The sequence below is a fragment of the Nyctereutes procyonoides genome, unplaced genomic scaffold, assembly GCF_905146905.1.
Source record: "Nyctereutes procyonoides isolate TBG_1078 unplaced genomic scaffold, NYPRO_anot_genome, whole genome shotgun sequence".
NCBI classification, from domain to species: domain Eukaryota; kingdom Metazoa; phylum Chordata; class Mammalia; order Carnivora; family Canidae; genus Nyctereutes; species Nyctereutes procyonoides.
Window position 1 is genome coordinate 36,113,743 of NW_026575030.1, and position 23,352 is coordinate 36,137,094.

The 23,352-nt window shown below is 37.1% G+C and overlaps 1 protein-coding gene across 1 annotated transcript in view; it reads left to right on the top strand.

Annotated features, from left to right (window-relative positions):
• The first annotated feature begins 527 nt into the window (after positions 1–527).
• The window catches only part of IFT57 (intraflagellar transport 57), a 55,877-nt gene continuing 33,052 nt past the window's right edge, over positions 528–23,352 (top strand). The window contains exons 1-5 of the mRNA XM_055316428.1: positions 528–826; positions 3,506–3,668; positions 4,461–4,579; positions 6,798–6,888; positions 11,234–11,302. Coding sequence (XP_055172403.1) covers positions 615–826; positions 3,506–3,668; positions 4,461–4,579; positions 6,798–6,888; positions 11,234–11,302 — 654 coding nt within the window. The 5' untranslated portion in view covers positions 528–614. The remainder of the gene's footprint in view (positions 827–3,505; positions 3,669–4,460; positions 4,580–6,797; positions 6,889–11,233; positions 11,303–23,352) is intronic.

Sequence of the window (23,352 nt, forward strand, 5' to 3'; positions counted from 1 at the left end):
TCAAGGTTTATAATAGTCTTTGAAATACAGAAACCTCTTGTTGGAAAGTTCCTGAGGTAAAGGGAAACCTACGACGTCGACTATTGGTGCAACCGTGAAAACTTTCAATTCTGAGACAAGAAACGAAAACACAGCAGCCCGCCGGCTTAGCCGGCCACACTCCGCGTCCTCCTTCCCCTTTAATTTTGTCCGCGCGCTACCCGAACCCGCTCGGGGCGGTCCGTAACCACAGCCCCGGCCCCGCCCCGGCCCCGCCCCCGGCCCCGCCCCCGCCCGCCCACAGCCAACCGGAGCGCCCAGCACAAACGCGCTCCGCCCCCCGTCGCCAGGAGGCGTGGCCTGACGTGGACGCGAACCATCCGCCCCGCCTCGCCCCCGAGGGGCGGGACTACCCCCCAGCCACCTCCTCCTCGGAGGCGGGCCCGGCGTGACGTCACCCGCAAGGCCCGCCCTGGTTGGAGGGACTTCAGAAGAAACCAGGCGGGGAGGGGGCGGGGCCTAGTTTCCCTGGTAACGGGTCGCGGCGGTCCCGGCGGCGGCGGCGGCGCAGGCGGCGGCGGCCGCCGAGGTGTGTGGGCCCGAGCCCACGCCGGGCGCTTCCTGCCGGCTCCGTGATGGCGGCCGCGGCGGCGGTGGCCGCGCCGGCAGGTGTGGAGGATGGAGGGCCTCGGTCCCGCGGCGAAGGGGCAGGGGAGGCGGTCGTGGAGCGGGGGCCCGGCGCGGCCTACCACATGTTCGTGGTGATGGAGGACCTGGTGGAGAAGCTGAAGCTGCTCCACTACGAGGAGGAACTCCTCCGGAAGAACAACCTGAAGCCCCCGTCCAGGTGGGTGCCCCCGTCCTCCAGCGCCGGGTGCCGGCCGGGCCCCCGGGACAGGCCGCGCCCGGCCTCCGGGGAGCCTGGAGCGCGAGGCAGCACCTGCCGCCACCTGCTAGCCAGGAGGGGCACCTCTCCCCGAACCCGGCGGCAGAGGCCGCGGAGCCCCCAGGTTAGCCTTGGTTGGTTGGTAGAGGAAAGTTTCAGAAGACGGCCTGGCTCTCCTAGTCCTGAAAGCACACACGCACCTCCACAAAACTGTTTGTTTTTTTTCTGTTTATAAAAGTCGTAAAAGTACCTATTGTAGAGGACTCAGAAAAACACAAGAAAGTGTGTGTGTGGGGGAAATACTGACCTCACCCCTAAGCCCCCTCGGCCCACAGGTGAACACCGTCACCGCCTTAGCTCCAGCTCTAGTTTTGGTGTTTCCTCTGCGACTGGTAACTGTGAGTACCCAGGGCCTCGCCTGACTCTACATGCAGTCAGGAAACTTGTTGACTCGCTGCTCTGGTAGGAAAGACTTCTGCCTTGGCCATAACCGTGCTCCCAGAAACTAGGCCGTGGGAAAGGCCAGTGACCCCAACGACTGTTAGAACCGTGTGTAGCAGACGACCGAGAATTCTGCCCTTGCTCCTGGTGGGGAAAAGCCCATCGCATCCTGAATTCAGGGCCTGGAGTTGTTGAGGGTGATGCATGGCTAGGCTAGCACTCCATCTTTCAATCCACAGCTTAGTGACGGCCGGATAAGTAAGTTAGTACTTAACATTTGTTTATGGTCTAAAATGCAATTTAGATGGAGAATCTGTAATGCTTGCTTTTAATGGCTACACCTGGCCGAAGGTAATTTCCCTGGACGGTTTTGATCTCATTCCTTGGTCTCTTCCAAGAACTTGAACTTTAAGATATACATAGGCTCTATGTAAACTGCCCATATGATCAAGGCCGTCCATAATAGGAGAAAAGTTAGAGGGAAAACTGGTGTTGCTTGATCCATGATAGAAGTTTTGGGAATTGGGGGCAGCCCGGGTGGCTCAGCAGTTTAGTGCCTGCCTTCGGCCCAGGGTGTGATCCTGGAGACTCAGGATCGGGTCCTACGTTGGGCTCCCTGCATGGAGCCTGCTTCTCCCTCTGTGTCTCTGCTTCTTTCTGTGTCTCTCATGAATAAATAAATAAAATCTTTAAAAAAAAAAAAAGAAATTCTGGGATTCGGAATTACTGCTTCAATGAATCAGGATAATCTAAACAACCAACATTTTCTATGACAAAAATGCATTTTTGTTCCCAAGTATATTTTTCAAAATAAAAGAAAATGGTTTTAAGGGTCTAGTGATATAACCCTCTGTACAACTTCCTAAGGAGTTCCGCAGGATATTGTGAATCATGGATTTGATATATTGGCAATATCCCAATTTAATGGTTCCCAGAGTGTGGTCATCAGACCAAGCAGCAGCATCACTTTGGAACTTGTTAGAAATGCAATTCCACAAGCCCTTTCCCAGGTCTACTGCATCAGAAATTCTAGGGGTGGAGCCTACAGGTCTGTTTGACAAGCCTTTCCAGTGATTCTGATACATGCTTAAGTTTGAGAACCACTGTCCTAGTCTGGAGGATTTATCAATAATCCAGTCCTCTGTCCTGGAGTTATCATCAATCTGTAAGGAAAATCTCACCTTGAAAGTGTTGTGAACGTACACCTGGAAGGACCTCCTGACCTTTTTCTTCTCAGCTGTTATCAGAACATTTGCATGTACCTGCAGGAAAAAGTTTGGGAAGCATGAAAGAGCAGGCTGATGATTCTCAGGAAAAACAATTGTAATAGCCACAAATACAATTAAAGCTGCACATAAAATTAATAACTGCGAAGACAAACTAAGAACTTTGATCAAACTGACTTGAATGTTGTGAGCAAGTTTATTCTTAACCTATTTAAGTATAAATCATATTGATCTTCATAGGACTGTTTTTAGTAGGCTAGGGTATTTAGCAAAAGTCAGCAAATGTTTGTTAGACTGTGGATGTGATACTCCGTGGTTCTTAATCCTGCCACCTTAAAACCATGTAGGAAGTTTTTGAGACATACTTGTTCAAAAGTATGGGGCTTTATTCCCAGAAGTTCTGATATAATTCATAAGGGAAGAAGCAAGGTTTGGTCTGGTAGCAATAGTTCGATGAGCTCATCAGGTGCTTCAAATATGCAGCTAAGATGAGGACAACTGTTTAACATACCTGATAGGTTGGGAACAGTATGTAAAGATACCAGTGACATTGTAAAAACTGTAAAAATGCATAGCGAATAATCATTAAAGTCTTTTTTTAAACTCTGAAATTCTCTTAATTCCCAATTACCATTTTCAAGAGATACTCTCTTATTCATTATTCCTGACATGTAAATGATTTTGGCAAAAGTTGTACATGATCAGTTTTTTAACATGCCCTGCATTTACTGCGTCTAAGATATTTGATCTAATATTTTGTGTATAGTAGTAATTGCCCTAGTCCTGTTGGTTAAAAACTTTAATATGAGTATTGTGGATTACTGGAAACTTCAGAGTGATTTATAAATGTCTTTTGATTTTAAAGCCATTAAAAAAAAAAGTTCTTTAGCAATTTTGGGCTTAGTCTCTTTAGTTACTATAAGGTTGTTTGCAATACTTCATATTTCATCCTCCCTGCCTTGTTTTGAAACAGACATTATTTTGCACTGCCTACCAACCCTGGTGAACAGTTCTACATGTTTTGCACTCTTGCTGCTTGGTTGATTAACAAAGCAGGACGCCCTTTTGAGCAACATCAAGAATATGATGACCCCAATGCAACTATATCTAACATATTATCTGAGCTTCGATTATTTGTAAGTGTAAATAACTCTTTTTTCAGAATGTTATCAAGTTATAAATTTTAATATTGATAATTCAATGTAGATGCTACCCTTTTAGATGAATCGTCTATTAATATGCCTATACACACCCATACATACATATATAAAATTATGTCTGGATTTTTTTCAGATAAAACCTCAGAATGGTTGATATTACAATATTGATGGTACTTCTAAAAATGTTCAGTGTATTCTTTATAGCCCAAAGTAATAATATTTTTCTTAATCTTGTTATGTCTCAGAGGTAAATTTATGGATACTTAGTTCTCCTTCTAAAAAATGATAGTAGGAAGCTGAAACACTGTATTTTGAAAGGGAGCTTTGATTTAATAGACCATGATAGCAGTTGTACTTTTCATTTCTGACTTTTCCTGGGGGACAGGCAGTAAGAATTTTTGGCACACGTTATTAATTTTTGACAACTGATTCACTCTGTCTTTCCTATGGTTGCTTAATGATGGGATACCAAGCTAGTAGGTTTACTGTTTTTTCACCCTACCAGGATCAATTACTTGTTCTGTCATGAGGTTATTGCCTTTCAATTTGATACCTTTGACAATAAAACATCTTCATTTTCCTTTAGTTTTTTTATGTATCAATGGATTGAAAAGATGGATTTCTGAGAAGCAACATAATTACAGTTATTTTAAATCATATCTGAAAAGTAGAGAAGTGATACATTTATTCAGCAGTACTTTGCTTAAAATATTTTGACATTTGGAATATAAATAACAAATAATACCCTGTTTATCTTTTGTATTTCAGGGCAGAACTGCAGATTTTCCTCCTTCAAAATTAAAGTCAGGTTATGGAGAACACGTATGCTATGTTCTTGACTGTTTAGCAGAAGAAGCATTAAAATATATTGGTTTCACTTGGAAAAGGTAAAAATTACCCAATCTGGCAATAGTAATTTTATGTGGATAGCTTTTTCCTCTGTGGGTTCAGAGCTATTTAATTGAACTGACAAAAAGTATTTCCTCTTGACTATTCTAAGCTGAAAATGCATAGAAATGTCTGCATAGACAAAATTGGAATATCTAGTATATTCACACCAGTTCTGATTTTATCATGTCCCTTCACAGTTCAAATATATAAATTATTAAAGGTTTAACTGTAACTGAATATCTTCATCAATGTAGGAAATTTTTTCAGGGTCTCTTTATTTATACACACAAGGATAGTATATTCGTGGGGGTAACTGATAGCTGTACATTTAAGGAAAAAATGGAAATTAATATATTACTTTAAGTGGAATTTTCTCTTTTGCTTATAGATACTGGCAAAAATAATAGCCACCTGAAAAAGCCATGTGACACTCTCTTAGACATTGTTCATTGCTTCTTTCTCTATCCTGATAGTGATTTGTTTATGCTTCTAATATTGTATTTATCCCTTGGTATTAAAGACATTTGTTTACAGGTGTGGATTTCTTGCCAGAAACTATGAACTCTTCATATATACTGTATGGCAGTTAGCATAGCACTTTGTATATCATAGATGCTCAATAAATGTTGATCTTGTGGATAAGAGAATAAAATATTCAGAAACTATCAATTTATATAAGGTATAGTTAGGAAATACATAAATTTGTTCTTTGAAGATTGGAATTATTGACAGGTTAGAGATTGTGAAAATCATTATTCAGGTAAGACATGAGCAAGCAGTGCTTTGGGATGAGAAAAAAATTTCTTTGGAAAGGTGTATATATTCCCTGTTAATATTTTAATGTATATTTAATTATATTCTCATGTAAATAATCTATTCCCTTATTAATAAGTACTTTAAAAAATGTACTTGACTTAGGTCATCATCAACTTGAACCATATGAAATTACTGATATTAACCTATCACTGAACTAAAAAATGTCAGTTTCATATGCTTCAACCTAAATATTACCAGTTAGTGCAATATAAGGAATAAACTACATGATTCACATTACTTCTTTATTAGACTCCAAGAAAAGTTATGAGATGTGCTTACCCCATTTGGGATTTTTAAATATCATTAAATTTATTGCCCAATGTGTTCTAAATTCACCTGAAGTGATTGGTATCTCAACCACTATTCAATTTTGTACCTCCTTTGTTTCTAGGCATATCTAATTCTTGACCATGTATTGTGATTTGGATAATTTATAAGGATTGTGAATACATGGGGAGAAAAAGGGGGAAAATATTAAAAGTAGGCATCAGATAATGTCAGCTGCATAACATGTAAATTACATAGAAATTACATATTTATGATGGTTATTTTATATATTAAATATGTCAAAGCAAATCCTAGAAGAACACTGCTTTTGAGATATTATCTAATTCTAATTAATAAAATAGAAAATTTATTCCTTAAGAAGATTGATTTGGTTCTCAGTACTTTCTTTCCTTAATATTAAATGTTGATTTTTGTATTTTGTTAATCTCTCTGAGGTATGGATTTTTCAATAGGTTTCTAGAAATAAACTTAAATACTTTCAGGTATTTTTAATATGGAAAATACATGTCATTAATCTTGCTGGGGAAATGGTCATTCAATACTTAGGACCATTGAGTAGATTTTGGAAGCTAGAAAGCTGGGACCCTTCTTATTTTATCAAAATAAATTTCAGATCTGTCAAAAATGTAAGTGTAAAAAATGAAACCATAGGCATACTAAAAGGTCAAAGAAGGGTGGGACGTGTCATATGAGGGAAAAGCCTTGTATATGATGTTAAAGCTACTAGAATCCATGCAAGAAAAGGTTGCCAAGTGTGTGTAATAAGAATTGTAACAGTCCTTAATAGCCAAAATTGTAAGTGATAAACTAGGAAAATTGTTTCTAACACAAGTTAGGCAAAGCATTAAACTTCTTAAGATACAAAATAACCAATTAAAACATGAAAAAGTATTCACCCACTCTCTGAAGGAAATGCAATTAAAACAAGAGATTTTTCACTTATATGGTTGGCAAAAATAAATGTTTGTTTACCATATTGGTAGACATGTAATAGTGATTATGGAAGGGGGCTAAGAAAGGACAAGATCCAGTGTAGAGGAAATTCTTGATATATCTTGTTAAAATGTTTTGTTTTTAACTCTCATCTCATAGTAAGCCTTATTATTTTAGACCAACATACCCAGTGGAAGAATTAGAAGAAGAAACTGTCCCAGAAGATGATGCAGAATTAACATTAAATAAAGTGGATGAAGAATTTGTGGTATGTGTATTGCTGAACATTTTGTTTCTTTCTACCTTTGAATTCCTTTCCCTTCTCTTAATTCCCCCAGACTTCTATTTTTAGTAATATATTTCATTTCGTTGTTTCTAGAGTAAAAAAGCTTTTAAATAGAGCACCATACATCAGTTGTTTAGACCTTTGGTTAAGTTAATGCTCATGTTTTCTAATGATTGAGGTCTGAATTATAGCAGAGGTTCTTAAACTGTAGACAGGAAATTGTGGACTACTGGTTATATGAGTAAATATTTTATTAGCACCATTCATGATTTGAAATGGGCCATAAATAATAAAGAACTTGAAAAAGAATAATAAGATTTAGGATTAATATATTCTACTTCGTAAGAACACTATTCATTTCTCAGGAACTCCTGTATGCTTCTAAAATTGGGGTAAATGCTACCCTTTAGGAATTTTTAAAAATAGTTATAAATACCAACATTATTTATATTTTTTGGCAGCATCTGGGCCTTTACAATTCTTAATATTCTATTCATATTGTGAAAGTAAATGATCAAGTGTGTATAACAGATTAAACTAATAAAATGGTAGAGAAAAAGAACACTTTCTCAGATCCAGAGATGGAATGACCCTGGTGTTCTAGGAAGTATACCTATGATCTGGAACTGAAATAGCAGGAAAAAGACCCTTTTTTGAAGTATATTTTATTGTCATAGACCAATTACATTTTCCAAGTGAATTTTTAAATCATTAGATAATAAGTATATTCTGTATTTCATCTTAATTTCTTAAGCTATTATATGCTTAAAAATCACTGCATTGTTTTATAGCAAATGCTAAAACTAACCATTAAATAAATTAGACTATATCCAAATAGTAGAATATTATGTAGCCATTAAAATTGTTTACAAAGAAATGTTAGTGACATAGGGATGATAACTTATGCTGTACACATAAACCCAAGTATATAAAATATACAAAAAAGGAAAAATAATAATGTTAACATTAGTTATATATGGGTAGAAAGATTATGGATGATTATTTCCTTTTTTATGCTGCTTTGTATTGTCAAAGTTTTTTTAACATGTATCAGCAGTGTAAATATTTTAAACCATAAATAGAAAAAAGAAGACTGTTATTTATAGAAGGAAAAAGACCATTGTAAAACTAATCAACTTAAAAGATACCTTTTAAAAATGTACATTTTAAAAGTTAAGGTAAATATATATTCATTCATTCTGCATGCATTTTATTGAGCACCTGTTGGGCAAGACCCTGGTGGAACTACATGTACAAAAGCTCTGAGGCAGGAAAGAGCTTAGCTTGATACAGGAACTGAGAGAAGACCATTGGGGCCAGATTTCCTCAGTGAGGCGGGTATGTGCATGTGTGTGGTTTAGGATTGATAGGAAAGATAGACCAGGTCCAGATCATTTTGGCCATTTTAAGGAGTTTTGACTTATCTTTGTGTAATAGATCTTTCCATTCAGGCTCAGGAAATGCTAAGTTCTCATATATTCCCATTTGTTCATCTCATTTATTTTACTCAGGTATTTTCCTCATCTTCTCTATTTAGTAACTATTTATTAGTTAACGGTTTATAGACAGACACCTGGCCCTAGTGCATCAACATTTAGCTTCAGAGACATAACTCAAAACTGTCAGGAAAAAAAAGTACAAAAACCTACTAGTCAGAAGACTATAATTTTGCACTTTTTTTTTATATCTCCACGTTATTGTGCAGTGTCTGGTGCAAAGTGGGCGTTCATTAACTATTTGACTACACAATCAGCTGTCAGCAAATTGTTATATAACTTTTAGAAATATAGCTAGTTTTTTCTGAGAACCTTTTAAAGTCCAAAGCAGCATCATTAGGTGTGTAAATTAGAGAAACAAACTAGAAACTAGCCTCTTTTCACATTTCTTCCCAACTGTAAGGTAAAGACCTCCTGAAGGACTTACGCAAAGGTTCCTTCTGAGGCTGCTGGTTCCCTTATGTCAAGTCTCTTGAATTTTTTCCTTTTCTTTCTTACTGTCATTTTAAGGAGCCCTCCCATTACCTCTCCCATTCCTCTTACTAAGGAGATGAGTGCCAAAAAGTGTTTGGGTAAAAAAAAAAAAAAAAAGTGTTTGGGTGGTGGGATGTTATATTATTTTGTTGCCAGAGATTGCAGGTTGGCTCAACGGTGGAAAAGATAATTTCTGACAAAGTTCTGCTATAATCATCTAGAAACTAGAATCCTTCAGTTTTAAACTTGTCAAATCAAGATAGGACACATTGATAACTTAAAAAAAATTTATTGGTCACAAAACAATATTTTCACCTGCTATATATAATCATATACTTATCAATTGGCACAGAATTAAGAGGGTACATAGTACATATTAGGCAAAGAAGTGGTAGGAAATTGTTGAGTGTCTTCTGAATTACTGAAATCAGAATCCTTTTAGTTTATTTTAAAACTTTTTTCTAAGTCTGTTTATATTTGGATTCCTTTTGAATGCTCTCTTACTAATACTTAGTAAGTTAAATCCTTTTTTTTGACTGCCTACTATTAAAGCTTTTTACCTATTAGCATTTAATCCAGTACTAATTCAACAAGTATTTATTGATTCCCTATGTAAACAGTACTGATTAGGTTATTGTAAAAGCATAATAAACTTGTCTCTTCTCCCATGGGCATTGCCATTGGCATTTAAATCATTTACTCTGGTTGTTAAGTAGTTCATTGTCAGTGCAAACACAGAATAAACTGAGCTGCATCTCAAAGGTGTGCATCTGCATTTATGGTTAAGATTTAAAATGTGAACAGTTACATCAATTTTGTCTATATGTCTGTGCTCCACTGCCCATCTTCCCTAAAAAGTAAATGTAGAAAAATGTAAACATAAAAAAAGTAAATGTCACTTGAGTATATTTATGCTCTGCATTTATATTGCTTCATATTTTATATATATAAAAAAATCTTTCCAATTTCCCAAAGATTAACATAGTTCTCATAGCTTACCTTAGTGGGCCCACCCTGAGTATCAGAGTAGTTCTGGGAGGGACCCTTAGAATCTGCACCCTAACAAGCTCCCAGGTGATGCTGACGCTGACGCTGACTGTCTTAGAACCGCATTTTGGGAACCACTGTCTTACATCTTCTAAGTTCTTGAAGATAAAGATTATTTTTGAACTCTCTCACTGCAGCTTTGTAGAACTGGATATGTGGAAGTGTCCACTAAATAACACACACTTACTATGTTGTTTTGTTTTTTTCCTTTGAGGCCTACACTCCATTCACTGTCTTACCATGTGTTTAAACCTCTTGTTCAGTTTTTTACCCACTTTGCCACTTGTCACCATGAAGACATTTGAAGAGAAAGGGGAGATATTTTTTGTCCTGCATGCTTTAAAACCTGCTCAGACTCCATTTTTGCTGTATTTTGGGAAAGGGATTGCCTCTCAGAGGGTCACTTTTGACCCTACCCCCCACTCCAATTGGTTCAGAGATCAGGACCAGCTTGGAATCTACCTGAAGTATGTTTTAAGATAGTTAATATCTGAGATACAAGGTTAGTATCTAAAATATACATTTCATATCTTTAAATAGATTTAATATTTTAATATCTTTATTTTTTTTAAAGATTTATTTATTTGTCCACGAGAGACACAGAGAGAGAGAGAGAGAGAGAGAGAGGCAGAGACACAGGCAGAGGGAGAAGCAGGCTCCATGCAGGGAGCCCGACGTGGGACTCGATCCCGGGTCTCCAGGATCACGCCCTGGGCTGAAGGCAGCACTAAACAGCTGAGCCACCCGGGCTGCCCTTAATATCTTTAAATAGTTTTAGGGGCCATGGGCCAAGCAGTACTAATGACTAACCTTATTAATTTATTAAACTTGAGCATATAAAAGACGAGATGTTAAAAATATGCATTCATGGGATTGGTCCCTGGAGCAGGTGAAAATATTCTGTCTGTCAACTTCATTGTTGTCCATTTTCATTGTTTTCTCAAAATGCCATTAACTCCTTCCATTATCTCTCCTATTTCAGATTTGCCACTATGCAGTGTTTCTTTTTTTCTTCTTTCTGTTTATTTAGCCCTAGTTTTATAGCAATAGTTCTTCCATCTTTTTTTTTCTTTTTTTCAGTGACTATAAAAAGGCCCTATTTTAAAAGGTATCATCAAAACCTCAAAAAACAGATGAGCTGCTAATAACATTATGCCCTACTTTATGCACACCACTGGGCTTTTAAATACTCTTTCCTGCATTAGTCTTTGTATCGAGCCTAGTATATTATGTATGTAAAAACTAGAAATACATTTTTAAATTGATAACTTTTTATAATTATTAACTTTTAAAACCCTTATTTTTCTAAGGAAGAGGAGACAGACAATGAAGAAAACTTTATTGATCTCAACGTTTTAAAGGCCCAGACATATCGCTTGGTAAGTAACATGGGCTACGCATAGGACCAACAAGCAATCAGTACACTTGTGCCACTGGGAATTGAAACAAGTAGAAACCATTGTTTGCCATAGTTTTGTGCATCATGTGAAAAGTAGCTCTTAAAAATTGTTTCCTATATATAAAATGTTATAATTACAGAAAATATTAAAATCCAGAGGGCCAAGTGGGGCAGCCTCCTGTCTGTACCATGGAAAATCAACACAGTGCTCCTGATGTAAACTGAAAATAACTTGTCATTTTTTATTATAGAAAGACATTATTTGATTTCAAGTTATTTTCCATTATAATTGGGTAGTATTGAATGGTCTTGATTATAGGAAAATACTTCAATAGTGATTCTTTGAAATAAATTGGACTCTTTTAAGACTGATATATGGATAAGTAGTCAGACATTGCTTTAAGTCAGTGTTTGCTCTGTTATAATTAGGAAATAAATCTACTCTATAAATGAGAACCAACTCAGATATTTCAAAAGTACATATGGGATTTTTATATTTTCCTGTATGTATATTTCAATAAAGTGATAATTATTGCTTGCTCAAAAAGGTGTATATATGGAATATTCCAAATATTCTCATTTGCCCTTAATTTGATTTTTCTTGTGAAAATTCTTTTTTTTTTTTAAGATTTTATTTATTTATTCATGAGATACATTGAGAGAGAGAGAGAGAGAGAGAGACAGAGACAGAGAGAGAGACAGGCAAAGGGAGAAGCAGGCTCCATGCAGGGAGCCCGACATGGGACTCGATCCCAGATCTCCAGGATCACGCCCCAGGCTGAAGGCGGCGCTAAACTGCTGAGCCACCCGGGCTGCCCTTTCTTGTGAAAATTCTATAAACAAATTTAGATATAGTTTTAGGCACATATCATGAAGACTTGGTTGGCCATCCCATCCCAGGATGATTTCCTCTTTTATCATTTACTGCATTAGAATTGTTAGTCAGCATTATTTGTTATTGTTAATGATATGTTTGTTGTTTCCTGCTCCAACTGGAGATGCAATAAAATATAATGAGTATTATTGTAGCTAAGCTGCTTGAATGTGTGAGTTGACTTTAATACATTTAATACTTACTAAATGTCTGATCTTGCACAGGTTTCCAAAATTCTTGTGCCTTATCTTCTTCATCTGTAAAATGAGGATAGAAATGTTAAATTTTTAAAGATTAAAGGAGTTACTCCATATAAAGTATTTATAATGATATCTGATACGTAGAAAGTGCTCAGTAAGTGTTGGCAAAAACCAAAACCACACCTTCTTCCCACATTCCGCTTCTCAATTCTGATTTGTATAAGTTCTTTGATTATAGGAGATAATTATCATTTTTATATTCTCCATAGTGTAACAGAAGATGCCAAATAAATGAATTCATTCATTCATTCTTTTTTTTTATTTTATTTTTTATTTATTTATGATAGTCACAGAGAGAGAGAGAGAGAGAGAGAGAGAGAGAGAGAGAGAGAGAGAGAGAGGCAGAGACATAGGCAGAGGGAGAAGCAGGCTCCATGCACCGGGAGCCCGACGTGGGATTCAATCCCGAGTCTCCAGGATCGCGCCCTGGGCCAAAGGCAGGCGCCAAACTGCTGCGCCACCCAGGGATCCCATCATTCATTCATTCTTAAAAGATTGAATGTATTCTTATTGCTCAATTGAAATTGAGATCATCTGATACAGTTTATCAGGATAATGTGTTGACATTTTAATCCAAACTCCATTTGTAACAGTGCGTTTGCAAATCGCTTTGTAGTTTTCAAAGTACAGTTGGCCCTTAACAATATGGGTTTGAACTGCACAGGTTCACTTACACGTGGATTTTTTTCTGATAAATACAGCACAATACTGTAAATATATTTTCCTTATGATCTTTTCAATAACATTTTCTTTTGTCTTTATTGTAAGAATACGGTATATATCGCATGCAAAATATGTATTAATTAATCAGTAAGGCTTCCAGTCAACAGTAGGCTATTAGAAGTTAAGTTTTTGGGAGGTGCCTGGGTGGCTCAGTTTGTGGAGCATTCCACTGTTGATTATTGGCTCAGGACATGATCTCAGGGTCGTGAGATCAAGTCCCACTTTGGCTCGTGCTCAGTGAGGGGTCTTCTTGAGTCTCTCTCTCTCCTCCCTCTGACCCTCCTCCCCTACTTGCACACTCTCTTTTCAAGGAAATTTTTTTGTAATTTAAAAAAATAAAGAAGTTTTAGGGGAGTCAAAAGTTATACCCAGGTTTTCGGTTTTGTGGGGGTCAGCACCCCTAACACTTGCATTGCTCAAGGGTCATTTGTACTTTGAAACACATTCTTTATGGACCTCGTGAAGTATTTGGGTAGATGTTATCTCCCTTTTACAGATAGAAAAACTTAAATTTGTAACCTTGGGACAGTACACTCTTTTTAAAAACTAATAAAATTATAGTAGCTGAATTTGAATTATGTGTTCTCTAAATTCTTAAGTCTATTGCTTTTTTTGCTTTCCCTTATATGAGTTCAGCAGGATAGGTAGTTCAGCCAGGTTTGAATCCTGGGTTAAGGAAGGCCACTGTGGTACTGTATGTTCCTGTATGTGTTGAAGATATCGGCAAAGTTCTCCTGCAGTATAAGAGAAGAAAATAAGATGAATGTACAGTTGTTCTTAGAACAAAACTGTCAATATATGTTATTTATTCTTTCATTGATGGTATAAATAGTGACCTCTAAAGGCCACCTGGGATTCCCTCTGCACAATGTAGTTTGAGAATTGGGAAGGATTTAAAGTAATTTAATTTGCCTCTACCACTACTCTAAGTTCCTATTGGTTCTGATTTCAGTTTTTCACCTTAATTTAACTATATAAGTTTTCCCCTACCTGTGCCTTTATAAATTATCTAGGTATTATATCCTTTGGACAAAGATTATATAACATAAACCCCTTTGAGCTAAGCCTATATATTGTTGCATTTTCACAAGAGGAAGAAGTCTGAACACCAGGTGTTTGTGGATGGTCAGCCATGAAGTACTAATGAGGCAGAAAACCCTTTCATATTTTAAAAAATCTGGCAAGCTTATGATGTTGCCCACTAAAGCCATCTGCCTGAGACAGCTGTATCTGACTCTAGCCTATAATGGCTTAGGCTGCTCTATCCCCAAGACAAAACTGCTATATAGGTTAGTAATAGAGATTTAAGATTTTATGTTTTATGCAGCAGGTGGACTCACAATGCAGAGGAAATATTATTTTAGCGAAGTTTCATGCAATGAGTTTTTCACTAGAACAAAAATGATATGTACTATCTAGAAAATTGATCTACTATATGTAGATGTGACTGTGCTACCCCAGCCATTTATGGATTACAGCAGTCCCTCTCTACTTGTGGTTTTAAAACAAGAGATGCTTCTCCAGTCATTCTTTATTCTCTCACCGGGCTTTATTTTTCCTTACATACCCTGGCAATGTATTAATTTCTATCTATTATCCAACTCAATCACTAGAATGCATTCTCTTCTAGAGTGGGAGCTTTCTTCAATATTTTTTCACCTGTGCCTGGTCTGTATAAAGTGCTAAGTATTGAATAATATTGAATGAATACATGCATGAATGAATACTATTTTATATTTTTAATTTTATAGGCAAGGTATAGTTTAATTTTCATAGAGAAAAGGATGGCTCAACAATTATGTCCTCTTCTATGTACCGAGTAGGATAATGCAAGGAAGAGTCTACTTATATTCCTTTCTTTGATTAAATAAAGTGATGTCTAGATCCTAAAAAGTGGGCTTGCTCTTAAGTATCATGATAATGCAAGAAGATGAGCATACACAGCATTTTCTTGAGATTTGTGGTAAATGGAGTGAGAGAGAATATAAATGGAAAAGATGTGCTACAGATTATGTTCTCTGGAAGTGGACATGGAGACCAGAGTTTGGGTGCAGGATGTTCATTGTAAAAGGAAGGGGCTAAAAAACTGGGCCAAGGGAGAAGTGTAGCTGTGAGTCAGCCCTGACAAAGCTTGGAGCAACCTCCTGAAGAGCTCTGAAGCAAGTGTTGCCTGCTTGGCTCAGTCACTGGAGGCAGGCTGCCCTGGGAAGGTCATACTGCCAGGTTGGGGTGACCCTCTGTAGGTAAGACAGCCTGAGGTAGCCACAGCAGGAAGCTATCTGCTGGCCACATTGCCTGCAGGTAGGCAGCACATCTTTCCTTGGAAGGAGACCCGGTGGTCCATCTTCCTGACGACCACAACCTATTTGAATCCTGTAACTGCTAATCTGAAGAATTCATAAAGAGATACCATGTGCCTCTGGACTAAAGTTTGAAGTGTCTGCCTACTAGGGTCATGACATGGCAGTAGTGTTTCATGAACACTGAAAATGGTGTTCTAAGAAAATGGTTCCTCCGATCAATGTTGAATGCTTCTGGGAAGAAATCAGTTTATTTTGGAAGCAGTTGTTTTTCAGAACATGTATTTACTCCGAAACCGTTTAAAAGTATGTTTTCTTGCCATTATTTTTCTTGCCATTGTATGATGCCCTTTATAATTCTCTTACCACAATTACAGTTTTGCCAAATATAATATTGTCAAGAAAATAACCTTTGCAATTAGTGGGGGATTGTTTTATCTTCTGAATTTTTATTTGTAGGTTAGTTATTTGAATTTTGATAGAGCTTTTCTTAGAAGGAAAAAAAATAATGGATAAATATTAGTCTTCAAGGCTAGCCCACACAGTTCCACATTCTCTCTGTCCCTCTGATTCCTGAATATTCTTGAAATCCAAAATTTAGCCAGAGACTCCTTGAGAGTGGTCATGAGGGAAGACACTGGTGCTGTATTAAAGCTCTCACAATTGGGCAGAGCTCCTGATGGAGGGGTACAGTAGAATTTCTGAGATGTGAGAGGTGGGAGCAGGAAAGGAGGGCTCTGGTGGTGAGGTGTTAGGGGCAGGTGTTGAGACCATTTCTAGTTTTATCTCGAGAATGTTAATTGGAAACTGCCTGCATGGTTGTGGCAGCTATACACTGTAATTACAAGTGGTCTTTGTAGCTCCCCTCCATTCTGAAGCTCAGTAGAATCATAGCAGCACTGTTGTGGCAGCATAACGCAGATGTGTCCTTCTCCTCCCCCAGTGGAAAAAAGATGGGAGGGAAGCTGTGCGCTCTGAGTTCTATTTTTAAATGTCCATCACTTCATTTCAAAACATTTTTTTCAAACATGCCATAGATACCATTCTTCCTTGAGATGCTAAATTTGAGGTTTTAGAAACCAAATTCTGAGTTAGACAGCATAAAACCAACTATCTCAAAAGGTTTAAACACAATTGGTTTTTAATTACTTAGCAAAAAATTCATTGTACCAAGAATGAGAGAATTTTTAGCTTAAAAAGCAAAAGCTGTAAGGAAGCAAAAATCTGAGCTTAGAATAAAAATGTCATCTCGGTTTTAGAGTGTCATTGTAGCAAGTCTGCAAGATTGTATTCAAAAAAGGGAAGAAGATGGATTTACTTTGGTTAATATTTTAAATACTTTAAATTTTCATTTTACTTTTGATTTACATTTCACTTCTTGACAAAATGTCCTTTCTGGGTAACATAGGGGGGAATAGTACTGTTCTGCAATATAACTTGCCCCCTAAGTCACCATTGGTTTTGATTCCTGCATGAGGAAAATGTTTTTTCCTCTCCTTTCCTAAAACATTTGAGTGTTTGTCCTCCTGTGTTGTAACTGAGAAGTCTGTGGTTGGTATTTCACAGGAGAAACACAGTATCACATGTCTGAGCCTGATGGAACACATTATGACTGAGTAAATGCTTTTATTTCTCTGGTAACTAACCTGTACCACCTCATCCGTTTTACATCTGGAGGTGAATAGAAAATGTAGGTTAGAGAAAAAAAGCTGTACTTTGCCCTGCTCAGAAGAACCTCAAATGGCAGTTCTTGCTGGGTGTAAAAGGGAGTTTTGCTTGATCTTTAGCGTAGCTTTTGAATCCACACTTGGAATAGGAAAGATCCTTATTCCATCCTGGTTTTTTATTGTGAACCTAAAAAGCAGGAAGCAAGGACTTCTCAAGGTCCTTTCCAGATCTGAGTCCATATCTCCAGCATCGACATCATGGTGGAAAATAATCCTTGGATCAAATTGTGACTGCATGTCACTAGACACTTAGCCTTAGTAAATTAACCTGTGACTCTGCTTTATCTGTACAGTGGTGACACAATTCTTCCCTGGGTTGTTTTGAGATTAATATAACCTAACTTGTGGACAGCATGTAGCTTGATGCATTTCTTATTTCATATAATTTTTCACCTTTCCTAGAGTTTGGAACTAAGAGACTGGAATGTTATCAACATTCTTATGTACTGTAGGAAAGTAGGAAAAGCCCCAATCTTTCAATATAAGTAAGTTTCTAGATTGTCGTATTTTTGAGTAAGAAGCTTAGATAGGATATAAGTTATCAAGAAGCTTACATTTTTATGTAAATCAGGAAGGCTTGGTGATGTTACGTCTTTATTTTTATAATATGTCACATGGATTCCTATTGAAGGCCCACTAAACTAAATCTGCTATCACATAAGGTCTCCCCTATAGAGATGACTAAGGAGAATTTGATGAAAAGTAATATATATTTTTTAAGATTCATTTGAGAGCTGTCATTTTATAAGTGGATAGATTATATTTCCTGAATCAATGCCAATAGCAGATATTTATTATGTAATTTAGTATGTTAGATGGGTACCCAGAATGTGTGTTTCTCTCTGTCCTGTATAAACCTATATTCTTTAAATCCACCCAACCCCACCCATCCACTCTAGCTGTGTTAGTGCTCTGAATATTTGTCTAATGATTCATTTTAATCTAGATATCTAGTTGGTCACTAAGACCCGCAAATGATGCTTTTGAAATATCTCTTATTTGTATCCCTTCAGCTATCTTTCAAGGTTACTTCCTCTTCATCTCCTGTCTGGATTATGTAAAATAATGGCGTGAATGGTCTTTGATCCTCATCCTTCAATCCCACCCTCACTCTTTTGCACAATGTTTTTCACCATAAGCTTTTATTGTACTTACCAAAATGACTTTTATAAGGTCATTCTGAGCTCAGTAACTTTTGATGGCTTTTCACTGACTACAGGCCAATTTATGTAGATTATAAAACAATGTTTTGGTCGGATGTCCAGACTCTTAGCAATTTGACAACTGTCCATATAGCCAACCCTATTTTATTCTGCTGGAATAACTTTATTTTAGATAAATGGATCCTCTCATAGGTTTTCAAACACCTTATGAGCAGATCTCCCATCTTTGTCTCCTACCTGAAATGCCTTCTCATCATCTCTCTACCTTACTCTTAAGCCTTCAAAGTTGAGCTCAAATTCTGCCTTTTTAGTGACAGCTTTCCAACTATCCCAGCCTCATTCAATTCTATGACCCACAAATCTATAATCCATAACTCTTCATAAAACATAATTAGAATGTTCTTTCAGGAGGATTTTTATCATTTTATTAACTACCTGATATAGAATAGTACCTGGCATACAGTAGGTGCTAAATAAAGATTTCTAAAAGTCATTTGACCTTGCTTGTAACTCTTCTGATTTCCCTTCTGGCTTAGAGGACAAAATTCATATTCCTCAGCTTAGCTTCTGAGGTCTTTCATAAAGAATTTAACTCTTTTTTAGCTCCCCAGCATTCGCCTTTCTAAGCCCCTAGTCGCTCTTAATATGATCTTCACAAGCCATGTGCCTTTCTATTTCAGTATCTTAGCTTATGGTGCTTTCCTGACTATAAACACTTGGCTTGTCTCTTTTCTGCCTATTTGCATTCCATACATCCTTATAAGGTTAAACTTAGATCTCACATCTCCATTAAAACACACTTCTGTCCCTCATTCAAATTCCTAAAGTATACACCCATACCAGCTATGATGATTAACTTCTGGAAGTTAATCAAACTTATTATTTTTACCTGCTTTTATTAAAAATACCTTATTCTTTTTAAAAGTGAAATATATTCCTTGTTTTTTTTTTAAATGAAGGCACAAAGGTACAAAAAAAAAATTGAAAACACCCTAAATCTCAGCACTATACTGTAAACACTAGATCACTTTATGCATAATTGCCCTGGGGTTATGTAAGATGCTAAAGTTTGGTGAATCTGGATGAAGGGTATATGGGAATTCTTTGTACTATTTGTGTAATTCTTTTGTAAGTCTGAAATTATACTGACACAGAAATAGATTGATGAAGTAGTGCAGAATTCATAAAATAGCCCAAATATATAGTGATATTAATAATATAGGAAGTAATGCAAATAAGTGGGGAAAACAGGACTGTTCAGTTAAAGGATGATGGAATAACAGGCTGTCGAATTGGCAACAAAAGATGGGCTCTTCCCTCATATCATACACCCAAATAAACTCCTCATGGATCAACAAATTAGAAAATGATGAGGTTCAAAAACAAAAACATGAGTGATAAGCGTTATACTCACGGGTTGAAATTGGCACGATAAAGCCTGGGAAGAAAACTAAAAATCACAAAAGAAAAGCACTGATAAATCTGAATGCATAAAAATTAAAGCCTATATATCAAAGGATGGAATGGGGAACACTATAAAATTAAAAAGATGGGTAATAAACTGGGGGGAACATAGTTGTAACCTATATGACAAAGGATTGATAGGCACTTGGTAAAGTATCTAAAAGCTTGTTTCTAGAGGAACATTCCTTGGGCCTTGTGACTCTACTAATGATGTGACATAGGGAAAATTAGCTAACTGCTCTATACATCACTTTTTTTCATTTGCAAAATGGGGATAAGACTTCTTGATTCATGGTGCTATTATAGGCATTTAACATAGCAAAGCATCTAATACCATGCTTGGCATATAAAAATAGTAATAGTAACTGCTAAAAAATATTGGGGCTTAACTATGTGCCAGGAACTATGCCTTTTAAAATACGTTATATGATTTAATCCTCACCACAACCCTCCCAATAAGGAGGGTACTATTCTCCCCATCTTACAGATGGGAACCCTGAGATTTAGAGAGATTATGTAATTTGACCAACAGCTAATAAATGATAGAGGGAGGATTTGAACAGAGATGGGATTCCAGATCCATCATCTTGACATTTACACCAAACTATGGCAGTTCTCAAGACAATTTAGTTCCCTTTTCCTTGAGTATTGGGACTATGTAATCTTGACAGTTAATTGGATTTTCATGTCCCTCTCAGTAGATATATGAATTGAACTCTCCAAATGTATTTGGGCACTGGTATATCCATAAGGTTGCCATTTCAGAGAAAAAAAAAGCCTTGTAGAAATTCATTACATAAAGAATTAAACATACTTTGGCATACTCTATAACATATCTATGGTAGTTTTTCCACACAAATTTCTTGGAGTACTTTCTTTTGGTTTTTATCTTGAGAAAATAAAAAATCAGGGATGATTTTACCTTAGCACTTATGCACATTAAAGTAGCTTAAAGCAGTAGCAAAGACAGGTGTTTGAGATATTAAACAGAAATAATTACTGGAAGTTATATTCTCATTCAAAAATAATTTCAGATTTCTTATTAGAAAATTAAATTGATTTTGTGTTTAGGAAGCTTTTTAACTTTTTTGATTTATGAGCATAATTTATTGAAATCCTAGTCCACATTATAACAGAATAAAATTTCTTTTGATAGTTTTAAAATTGAATTGAAAACTTTTATGAACTCCATATATTTCAAGACAGAGGCTACCATCTATCTATTCCTTTTGATGGGTTATAGCCAGGGTTTAATTTTGTTATTCAGAACAAATCTGAAAATACGTTTTATATCATATTGAACATTTTTCTTCATCGTAATACAGTGTTAAATCATTTAAAACCTAATTTGAAAAGAAAATAGTGAATCAGACTCATGATTTATGCTTCTTTAATCATGAAGAAGAATTGACTTGTAGGGACATGAAAAGTTTTAACTCTGTGCTTTAAATATGATTTGTTAAAAAATCACTGGATTTTTAAGGGAACACTTTTCTTGATTGAAATGTCTTTATCCCTCTAGCTTTTTATTGATCGATGATAAAGAAAGAGGGACACTAGAAAACCCTGTTTAATACACACAAATTCTAGGTCTACTTGGGTGGCTCTGTTGGTTAAGCTTCCAACTCTTGATTTCAGCTCAGGTCATGATCTCAGGGTCCTGGGGTTGAGCCCTAAGATGGGCTCCTTGCTCAGTACAGAGTCTGCTTGAGATCCTCTCCCTCTACCCTTCCCCCTCACAATCGCACTCTCTCTCACAATGAAATAAATCTTTAAAAAAATAATAGCAATACCATATATATGCAGTACTTAGCTTGTTGGCCACCTGTCCTATTACCTATCTGCAAAAAAACATCAAATTAGGAAGATTGCAAAAAAGGCCTCTGAGCAACCAAAGTAAGTATAACTACTTCCATTAAAAAAAATATCTATGAAGGGGCACCTGGGTGGCTCAGTCCACTGAGAATCAGTCTCTTGGTTTAGGCTCAGGTCTTGATCTCAGGGTGGTGAGATAGAGCCCCAGTGTAGGGCTCTGCACTCAGTGTGGAGTCTGTCCGTCTCCTTCCCCCTTGGCCCCTCTCCCCTACTCACATGTGCCTGTGTGGACTGTCTCTCTCTCTCTCAAATAAACAAAAAAAAATCTTAAAAAAAAAATCTCTGAAGGATCCCAACCTCATCACCACCACCACCACCACTACTCTTAGCAGCTCTCACATATTTCTCCTGTATTCTTACTTTGCCCAAATTCTAACAAACTTAGATATTATGTTTCTAAGCCCACAGAAGTTTAGGAGGAGGAAGAGGTATTACAGGCAGTCAAGCAGACAGCCAGAGGTGATCATTGGCATTTGATACCAGGAGGCTACAGGAAAACTTTAAAAGCAGACATAAAAATGCAAAAATTATAGCTCCCTAGGAACATTTAATCAATACCCAGGTTTCTCAGTCCTGAGAGCATCACTGTATTAGAGAACTAGTATAATAAGACACATCATAAAAAGATTAATTTATGGTCATTAAATGTCAGCATTTACCAGTTTCCAGAATCCATTCTAACAGTGGTATCTCATTCTTACAAGAGATAGGGATTTGGTCTTGGTAATTGAAGACTCAAGAACCTCTGCTTGCTCTTGCTTCATTAGTTCAGTGTTAGGATCTTCTGAAGCTTCCTTTATCTCTCACTTTCACCTGGAGGTCTGTGAATCCAGTTTCTGCCCAGGCCCTCATGCAATCTAGGTTTTCTTGGCCAGCCTCCTATCTGAACTTAAGATCTCTCTGCAACTTTTGATGCAAGGTCTCCATTCCCAAGGAAATATCTTCTCACGGATCCCTGAGTCTTGAGCTTCACTCTTGGGTATGCCCATGCAGCCATATATGTTCCCTTTACCAGAAAAGGTGTTTCTCCATCAATAATAAGGGGAAGTGGGCAGCCCCGGTGGCGCAGTGGTTTAGTGCCGCCTGCAGCCTGGGGTGTGATCCTGGAGACCCGGGATCGAGTCCCACATTGGACTTCCTGCATGGGGCCTGCTTCTCCCTCTGCCTGTGTCTCTGCCTCTCTCTTGCTGTCTCTGAATGAATAAATAAATAAATCTTTAAAAAAAAATAATAAGGGGAAGTACTGTAGGGTATCCATGATTAGTCAGGTTTTTAAAAGTCTACTTCACCCTACTTCTAGCTTTCTTCCTTCTTCATTCCCAATGGAATGTCTTAACTAGAGTTAACTGTCCACCCTGATTTGGACTCTTGGGATCAAAAGATCCTATGGTACTAAATTTTTGTTATTATAGCAGAACTGAAATGAATGCGTAACTGTTGCTGGTATCAGGAAGTCATAGTCAACTTTGCTTTGTCCAATAATGTTTAGTCCCCTTTCCCTATGGGGTTTACCAATAATGAGTATGTACTACATACTAGATAGTTTCAGTCCAAAGAGATTTTTTTTAAAAAATTCTTTAAGATGGTAATTCATCAGGTATACAAAAATGTGATCAGTGTTTCTACTGTATCACTTGTAACAGT